Here is a 10,387-nt window from a genome sequence, read left to right as displayed (position 1 = left end):
GGTATTTCTCAAAAATGACACTTAAAGGAAGCATATACAGTGAGAACAGGGTAGGGCCTAGCACAGATCCCTGGGGGACACCACAGCAAACAGGTACAGCGGAGGAGGAGGAGGTGGCCAAGTGAACCGAAGAGAGCCGATCGGAGAGGTAAGATTTAAACCAATCCAAGGCAGCGCCCTTGATGCCTACAGTGTGCTCTAGTCTCGCCAATAGTATGTTATGGTCAACCATGTCATCAGAACCAACCACGACGCAAGAGGAACACTGATGACGTGCAACCCTATGACCCAATCTGGGGCAGTGATGTACCAGCGGAGTTCAAGTTGTGGACCACCGGACAGAAGGTCCTGCACTCACTGTTCCCATGGGTCGGAACTGGAAAAAACACGTTAAGAATTGAGACTCTTGACTACCGATTTGGACTTTTCCTGAACAGCTCAACAAAGATAAATAAGGCTCAGAATAAGGAAATCGACGCGATCAGAATAGTGGTCATGCAACACAGGGTCGCCCTGGACATGATTCTCGCTGAGAGAGGGGGCCTCTGTGTCTTATTCAACACCACTTGTTGCACCTATATCCCGGACAACGTGCACTCCTTGACCATGACCACCGCCCTAGACAAGTTGCGACAACTGAGTAATGCGCAGCAACAAGACTATGTCACGAACAATGAGGACTGGCTGACCTGGCTGCTGAGTGGCAGCTGGAAGACCCTCGTGATAAAAGGACTCGTACTGATAGGAGTTCTGCTTCTATTATTATGCTTGTTTTCTACATGTATCCTACCATGCATAAGATCCATGATTGACAAAATGGTACAGGCCACAGTAATTACCTATGTTGGACTGCCACTAGAAGATGAACCGGATGAAGAAGATTTAGTATAGAAACACACACACACATACTGAATGATGCTACAATTGAAAATGTTATAATCAAGTGATTGTTGGCTGATAATAAAGTATGATTAAGTGAAAAATATTAACATCAGGAGGGGATGTTAAAGAAGAAACGCTTTAATGAGTTTTATGTTGAATTAAAGTACATGTTCATATTTTACTCTTAATAGGAAAAGAACAAAATGTACTACTCGCTCTGTTTATAGAAAGAGGAAGTTCACCCTATGATATTTATACGAACTTAGACACACACACACACATATGCAAAATTAGAGGAAACTGCTATGCTTGTTTCACCCTGCTATAAATAATAAACGACTACTGCAGCTCGGTGTGAGTCCTCTCTGAGCCCTCACCCGTGCAGCACGTTAACCGTCTCCAAGTGTCTCAGTGTTGTTTATTCACCTAACTGTTTGATAACTGTAAATCTCTGACAAGAGTTTATTTATACCATCTTCACGTGAACACATTCAAGAACATAACAGATGAAGAAACATTAAAAACTTCCACACTACATGAAGCAAGAAAAATAGTTTATTCCTTTATGTAGAAAAAACAGAAACATCAAACATCTCCAAGACTCTCTTTGAAAGAACTAAAAACCTTTGTTCTCATGGTCCAATCATGAGTGAACTCCCCGATGAAGCCTTGTGTGCTAAAACATGTCAGAGTTTTAAAGGTTAAACATGAGTTTCCAAAACGTTTTGCTGGAGAACAATGAACTATTTGACTGAGTTTCAATCATTTACAGACGAGCAAAACCAGGACAGAGAAAAAAGGACAAAACTGACTCAGTAAAAAACAGAAAAGAAGATCCCATGTAGATCTGTATTATGTAGAAGTTCAGCCCAGCAACCAGTTCAGTTCAACACAAGTTTAAATGATTCTATCTGAACTCTGTGGAGCCTGATCTCAAGCTTTTTGAGTCCGACACAGAAACCAGAGGATCTTTCTGTGTCTTCAGATTCACTGTGATCCAGTGATGGGAGTGATTTCAGCCCTGAGTGATCGCGCTGATGTTTGCACAGAGCAGACAATGAGGTGAATGTTTGGGCACACTGGTCACAGCTGTAGTTTCCTTCCATGTGTGCACGTTCATGAATGTTACGATGACCTGACTGTGAGAAGCTTCTCTCACAGTAGATGCACTTGTAGAGTCTCTTTCTGGTGTGGATCTGTTGGTGTCGTCTCAGGTGATGTGGAGCTTTAAAAGTCTTCTCACACAGGTCACATCGATAAGGTCTCTCCTCAGTGTGGGTAAACATGTGTTGTTGTAACTGTGCGTCTGTTGTAAAGTATTTGCCACACTGTTCACAGCAGTACACATCATGTCTGGTGTGAATGCGTAGGTGTGTATTTCGGCTCCCTCTCTGGCTGAAAGTTTTTCCACAGATGTCACAGCTGTATGCCTTAATTCCAGAGTGGGTAACTAGATGACTCTGTAAGTGGCTACTGCGAGTAAAAGCTCTGCCACACTGATCACAGCTGTACGCTTTAACTCCACTGTGGATGAGTTGGTGTGTTTTTAGGGAACCCTTTGAGGAAAAAGACTTTCCACACAAGTCACAGCTGAACGGACTCTCTCCAGTGTGGATGACCTGATGCTGTTTTAGTTTAGCCCTCACAGTAAAACCCTTCCCACACTCGTCACAGCTGTATGGCTTAATTCCAGAGTGGGTAACTAGATGCCTCTGTAAGTGGCTACTTTGAGTAAAAGCCTTCCCACACTGATCACAGGTGTATGGCTTAATTCCAGAGTGGGTAACTAGATGCTTCTGTAAGTAGCTACTGTGAGTAAAAGCTCTGCCACACTGATCACAGCTGTATGGCTTAATTCCAGAGTGGGTAACTAGATGCCTCTGTAAGTAGCTACTGTGAGTAAAAGCTCTGCCACACTGATCACAGCTGTATGGCTTAATTCCAGAGTGGGTAACTAGATGCCTCTGTAAGCTGCTACTGTGAGTAAAAGCTCTGCCACACTGATCACAGCTGTATGGCTTAATTCCAGAGTGGGTAACTAGATGCCTCTGTAAGTAGCTACTGTGAGTAAAAGCTCTGCCACACTGATCACAGCTGTACGCTTTAACTCCACTGTGGATGAGTTGGTGTGTTTTTAGGGAACGCTTCCAGGAAAAAGACTTTCCACACATGTCACAGCTGAACGGTCTCTCTCCAGTGTGGATGACCTGATGCTGTTTTAGTTTAGCCCTCACAGTAAAACCCTTCCCACACTCGTCACAGGTGTGTTTTTTCTCTCCCTTTCTTCTGTGAGGTTTGTCGGCCTCCTGAGAGCGCTGACTTCTGGCTCCATGTTGGTCCTGCAGTGACAGAGATACAAACAGAGGCAGTGAGTGAAATGCAGTCGTGGAACAAACTCAACCTTCAAACTCCATTAACACTAGTTTTAAACCTGAAGGTGGAGCGTGGCACCAAACACCACTTAAACCCCCGGAGAGCAGCCATTTGGCTTTTAGCTAGGCTTTAGCTTCAGACAAGTGGAAGCTAAATGGGCTAGTCATTCATATGTATATTAGGTTGTTACCTGGGAATTCTGGAGGGAGGGGAGTGGGGGTGTGTGATTGAGGGGGTGGGGGAGTGGAGTGTTTCAGTTTTCCATCTTAGGGAGAAATCAACACACATGGGTGTATGTCCTTTGTTGCTGACATTTATTGATAAAAACAGTACAAAAAACCAACCATTTGTACACATATTTACAAATAATAATAAAAAGTGAGTGAGTACATTTCAACATTTTCAGCAATCACTCACAATCCTAGCACTGCCATGGTATCTTTAGTCTGCATTTACCACATGTGTATCTGTTGCAGTGAACACATCGCACAGTGGCATGATTGTTCTTGCATTTGTGTTTGACCTGACACATGGCTCTTTTTCCAGGGCTTGGTGTGGAGGGTTGTGTCCAAAGCAACTGTTCTTTTCTTGCCTTCTTCGCAGCTACATGAGAGTGAGCCAACTCTGTTGCAAGCTCCACCAGGAAGTCCACCCGTCTTTCCTTCATCCCGGTGCATGCTTGATACAGCACATGTGCATTCAGTGCTGCCATGTCAATCATGTTATAAAACACGGCAACTGGCCAGCGCCGTGTTCCTCTGCGGACAGTGTACTCCCGAACCATCTGGTCCATCACATCCACGCCACACTTTGTTTTGTTGTAAAGGGTGACAGTGTTTGGCTTCCTTTTGGTAGTGTTATCAGTCTGAACCACGCTGTGCATGCTGCTAAGAATATAGACTGTCTTCTTCCGTTTGGCCGCATACGCCGTCAGCGTGGCAGCAGAGGTTGAAAACACCTAAGAAATAAGATAAATTGTTTTTTCCATAGCCCTTTTACACACAATGAAACACATAAACATAGAACCACAAAAGACCTGCAACATACCTGAGTGGTGAATTCACCACTCAGGTATGTGTAAGTGTACACAGGTAAGTGTAAAAGGGCTATGGAAATAACAATTTATCTTATTTCTTAGGTGTTTTCAACCTGGCCAGTTGCCGTGTTTTATAACATGATTGACATGGCAGCACTGAATGCACATGTGCTGTATCAAGCATGCAGTCTTACAACATTTCATCTGTGGACTCCTGCTTCCCCTCTCCTTGAGCCAGTTTGTGACGGGAACATGACATAAGAAAAGTAATTTATCCCTTTTTGATTCTGTGTATCTGGCGCTCATCCAGTGAGTTCACACTTGGCAGAAACAGACTGAATTTGTCTGGAGAACTTTGGCTTCAGCCAAGTTAGATAAACACACTGTGTCTCTGTCAAAACAGCAGTGTAGTTGTGGCACCCCTGTGAGGGAATGACCACATTAATATTATTTTGTGTAAAACACTCATGTAACGGGACATTTTTCATTGCTATATGTATTTATTTTCAGTTTCTTTAAGAGGATAGAAAATCCATGTAACAGGGATTCATTTTATGTTAGAAAGCAGTGAGGGCGGAACTTTGGTGCTTGCTCCGGGGTTTCGGGGAGCAGTAAGTGGAGCCCACCTTCCGCTGCTTCCTCAGACACGTTCTGGAGGAAAGCAGAGACGCATCGTGTCTTCCTTACTCTGCTCTTCACCTGCTTTTACAGGTCGGTACACGGTGCTCGCACCGAAAATGTTGTTTATTGTCACCATGGTTACCCACGTTAATGTGAATGGGAGAGTTAAGGCGGTCCGCCAAAGTTATTTATATGTAAACACGGGAGAAAACCAGAGGAGTGTCCCGCGCGACCGCACCGCGAGCCCGCTCGTTAGGTGGAGCGCTCGTGAAGCAGAGTCAGTGCGCTCCTATGCTCTGTGCAAACGTGTTGTAATGCTCCAATCAAATCAGTTCTGTGAGATGTGAATGTTAATAGTTCTGTTAAAGTGACTGAGTAGATTAGCTAGTGTAACACAAGCACTCTGAGCAACTCTGTGTAGCTAACAGAGGCATTCATGGGTTGATTAAACAAGCTGTGTTTCATGATGCACTAAATAGTGATTTTGCCAGTAAATTACTGGAGGGAACAAATGTAATGTATTTACCAATGCTGTTATTGAATAGAACTGTTTAGCCAGTAAGACACTGCAGAAGACAATGTGATGTGTTTATTGATATGATAAAAGGATGTAGCTGTTATGGAAAGAAGTGTGAACTTGAGAAACTGAACCAGTTAAAAAGAGTATATTTCACTGATGTTGTGAAATAAGTAAATGTAATTGATGTGAATGAGGAACCAGCTGAACAGTATATTGAAAGCTCATGTTTGGTGTTTTATAGCATTTATTTGTGTGAAATAAATCAGACTCAGACACGTTCTGGAGGAAAGCAGAGACGCATCGTGTCTTCCTTACTCTGCTCTTCACCTGCTTTTACAGGTAACATATTTGTCATCGAGGTCTTCATCCTTGGGACCCGTAACATAGTAACTTCTTCATTGTTATACTTCTATAGTTTTCCCATTTTGTGAGCTGTGGATGTGGAAAGTGTCTCAGTGACACATCCACATGAAAACGGCGTTACCTTCGTTCATTTGCACGTCAAATGAACGAGCTGTTTGGACTTTAACGTCACAGCTGATGCTTCGATACTCGAACTCAAGAGTTCAGCTTCCACTCAGAGGTACAAGTACACACAGCAAAGATAAACGTGTACACAAGGTGGAACCCACAAGTGCACAGCTCCGACCAGAGATGGGCAGTAATCCGATTACTTTTTTCAAGAAACGAGTAAAGTGAGGGATTACTATTGCAAAAAAGGTAATTAGATTACTGTTACTTTGCCGTAAGCACGCTGCGTTACTGCGTTACTAAAACCGCAGCTGTGTGCAGATGAACAATGGATAATCTATCGAGTGTGGAGAGAGTGTGAGCGTGCAGCGTTTAAAGCGTGGAAGCACTGACCTTACTTTGAGTTTGACTCTGTAAAAAGTGACAAAAACATTAGCGTCCGCTGTTCACTGCGTGGGAAGACAACATGCTCACTCACTATGTGTTAATGGGCATGCTTATTTATAACTTTGATAAAATGTCATAAAAATAATTCCATGCCAGCTCACCATTCGTGATCAGGTAGTTTCTGTTCCAGTTCCAGTCCCATAAATCATGAAGCTTGCTGCCAGAAAAGCTTCAAATCTCCTTTGAAAGCTGTTTGTGGTCTTGATTGTGGGAGCTTCAGTTGTCTGACTCCAGCTGCCACACAGTGCTCACTGATATCATTTGCAAAAACCCCAGTGTGACAATATTTATCAGTGAAGCAGAAATCAGGAAGTGACGACTTTTCTTTGAACATTTGCTAAGGCTAAGCTGTGCTTTCTACCACAGTTGGGAATTTCCTGGTTTACAACAAATTATTGTGTCAACACCGCATAAGATTTCAAACTACAGGAAAATCACTGGAGTTATAAGAGGCAGACAACGACACACACACCACATGCATGCTGTTGCTATTTATTGTGGATTAACCTGTCAAGGGCAAGAACAAAATAATTCTGCCTCAAATACAGGAAATCATAGCTTTCCTGTATTTCCTCCATTGTTGGCATGCTGGTTAGTGCTGTTGCTCCACAGTAAGAAGGTCCTGGGCTAAATTATCCATGAATGTAAACGGCTGTGTGTTTCTATCTGATAGACTGGTGAGCTGTCCAGGGTGTACCCTGCCTGGTAACCTATCACTTCAGGGTTATTTCCCAGCCCTGCTGCAACCAGGATAGAGATAGGAGGATGGTAGTTGTTGTAGACCCATTCAATTTCAATTGAAGGATTAAAATGTTCCAGGAGCTCAACTTACTCCATCTGAACATGTTTCAATCGTGTTTTATGAACACAACATGCAGCTTTACTGAATATGAAAAGGTTGTGTTGATTTAACTCAGTTGTTTAAGTTTCTGCCAAAGCAAAACCTTTGTGTGCAACCAGTGTCCACTATTGAATCAAGTAAATCCAACATGTTTTTGTCAGTGCAAGAAGGAGTTACGGTGCCTGTACTCCTGCACAATATTGTCCCGGGAGGGAGGAAAACTTTCTGGTGAAGTTTTGGTTGATTTTTGTGTTTTGCTTGACACTAGGTTGATTTTATCAGTGAGGTTTGGATTGTTTTCTTTCTCTAAGAGAGAGAAAGATGGTTTTATGCTTGGACATGTTTGCAATGGGCCCCAGTATTTGTTACTTTATTAGTATTTTATTGGTTGCGTTTGTTTGTGCTTTTGTTACAGTGCACTGAGATAAGAACATCTGAGAGGTGTGATCCACCGGTGGTGATATTTTGGTATTTTGTGAGTTCCCGATTTAACAAATCAGCTCTTTAATCCAGACCTGAGAGGTTGAACTTTAAAGCGCTATAAAATATTCTTACTGGAAACAGTGGCAAAGTGTTTTTCTCCATGATTATAATGGGCTTGGGAGAAATTCACTTATATGTGACATTGATCACATGAGAAGTCCTGAGCCTAAAAGGATTGCAGCGAGTCAATCCAGTCCAAAAACAAGGAGCTGTTTTCCTTTAAAATGATGACGTCATCTTGCTGGTGATGGAGGCTTGAATAGGCTGCGCGTGAGACTCCATTATCAGCAATATCTGGTATGAATGTGTGTGGATGTATGCATGTGACTGGACTGTGATGGACTGACGACTAAAAGTTTAACTGACTTGATACTGAGACAAAAACGGTGCCGACTTTAGGATTAGTGAATGTCCACAACAATTCACCCAGCCTGTAGAAGAAGGGTGGAGGTTTTGTCTTGCTTTGTTTTTGCAGGAGCAGAAGAATGACAGAGACTAAAGGGGGAGGCTGTAGCTTCACATGAGTGTGAGCTGCAGACTGAACCCTTTGGTTGCTAATGTTGAGTCACTGATGTTTGCATTAAGAAAATTGTGTTTTATTAGCCATGTTTTAATTAAGGTATCACATTATATTGTTGGGAATGTTAAATGCTAAAGTGAAGAAAAGCTTTGATTTCACTCATGACTGAACATGTTATTATTAACCATAGCAGGCCACTGTAAAGAGTCAATTAGCTTTTATAGATGGAAAAAAAGGCCAAAAACTCTGTTAATACCTATGAATAACAGGGAATGATAGACTTGTCACATTCAAAATAGAGATATGTAATAACAAACACGGGTCCGTGTCATTTAGGTTCTCCATTGAAATAGTCAATCATTTAGAAAAGTAGAATATATATATATATGTCTCAACGCTGTTTCTCAATAATATTAAAAACCTAAAAACTATTGTTGTGGAAGATAGAAGTCACTGTGACAGCCCTCTGACTGTGGAGGACGTTTGTAATCCTATTTCTGCACTTAAGGCCAACAAATCTCCCGGCACAGATGGTTTAACTGCAGAGTTTTATGAATCATTTTCTAATCTCCTGGCTCCGTTCTTACTGCAGCTTTTCATAGGAAGTGTAGAGAATAACATCCTCCCTCCTACTCTTACTCAGGGTCTCATAACACTTATTCCAAAGCCAAACAAAGACTTACTTCTTATTGATAATTGGAGACCCATCTGTCTGCTCAATGATGACTATGAGATTATGGCTTTAGTACTTGCTAACAGAATGAAAGAGTTCTTGGACACAATTATGGATGAGACACAATCAGGCTTTATGAGAAACAGACACCTTTCTAAGAACATGAGACTGGTTTTAGATCTACTTGATTACTCTGATTTGGTATCTGACTATAGCTTCATTCTCTTCCTGGATTTTTAAAAGGCTTTTGATACAATTGAACATCAATTTATTTTCCACTCTTTGGAAAAATTTGGCATTTTTCTGTAAAGCTATCAAAACCTTGTACACAAATGGCAATAGCTCAATTAAAATGATTAAGACTCCACCCCGAGATTTGACCTGTTATACAAGGAATCAGCACAGCTGATAAGGAGCTCATCATCAGCCAGCTAGCTGATGACACCACACTCTTCTTGAAGAATGCAAATCAAATCCGTCCAGCCCTTAGTGTTATTAGTGATTTCTCTGAGGCATGTTAATACTTTTAGCTATTTTATATCCATAAATGTAAGTTTATTAATAAAACACCATATTTCTGCCGTTCTATAAGGATATGAATTGTACATACAATCAATTTCAGACTCAACCAACAAAAAGCCTCTCAGAACAATATTTATATTGTAACAGTTGCTATTGTAATGCAGTGTATCACCACATGGCGGCGCCTCCTGTCTCACGACTGGTGTCACCCCCTTTTTGTTCTTCTTCGCACTCCTCCTGTAATGGATGCTCCCGTGTGTACGCGGACTAGTGTGCTCTTTAGTAATGTGTGGTAGAGGTAGCACTTTTATTTTTGATATTGTAAATAAATGAGTACTTTTTGGAAAGTCAGAAGCTGTTGCTCATTTGCTATCCACCTGCACACCTCCGCGGCTGGCTTCACCTCCACTGCACGTTACAATATGTTGATTTTTTTTGCCTACTCATATCATAATTTTTTTACTCCTGGTTCTGTATGTTCATGTTCTGTTCTTTTGTAAACTTCATCTGTTTGTATGTTGTATACTCATTGTGTTTCAATAAAGTTCGATTTAAAAAAAGGTACGTTCTAAACGAAGCTTCAGACGTCACTGATCACGTGACTCTGGCCAAACGAATCAAGCCTCGACACGGTGCTTCTGAAGCAGCGCGTTGATCTTTCTGACACACGCACCGGAGCGTCAGCTTCAAGCGGACCATCACTACGTCTCACATCTAAAGGTGTCAAGGTAACTTTGAACTGAGTTCAGTCAATCTGGAGTTTTTCCAAGTTTTCTGTTGCTCTCTGTGAGAGAAGAGCGTTAAAGGCGGGGCTCTCCAGAGTCCAGCAAAACAGGAAACCACAGCTGGGTGTGTGTAAGTGTGCAAACCAATAGAATGCATCGTGGTGGGGGGGGCATCACGGGCATTGGCAAGAAAAAAATAAAATAATCGGTCGTACCCATGCTTCCCCGACGTCATGCCAGTGCATATTGGGAAATTCGTAGGCACCGATCGGT

The 10,387-nt window shown here is 42.1% G+C and overlaps 1 protein-coding gene across 1 annotated transcript; it reads right to left on the bottom strand.

Moving 5' to 3' along the window:
• Positions 1–1,194: 1,194 nt before the first annotated feature.
• On the bottom strand, positions 1,195–3,379 carry LOC308398512 (uncharacterized protein). The gene has a single exon (XM_080885180.1). The coding sequence runs from the start codon at positions 3,051–3,053 to the stop codon at positions 1,764–1,766; it is 1,290 nt and encodes a 429-aa protein (XP_080741306.1). The 5' UTR covers positions 3,054–3,379; the 3' UTR covers positions 1,195–1,763.
• Positions 3,380–10,387: the final 7,008 nt, after the last annotated feature.

Source organism: Rhamphochromis sp. 'chilingali', assembly GCF_963969265.1.
Source record: "Rhamphochromis sp. 'chilingali' genome assembly, chromosome: 1".
Lineage (NCBI taxonomy): Eukaryota > Metazoa > Chordata > Actinopteri > Cichliformes > Cichlidae > Rhamphochromis > Rhamphochromis sp. 'chilingali'.
Note: the sequence above shows the minus strand (reverse complement) of the source record. Positions and strands in the feature narration are given on the sequence as shown.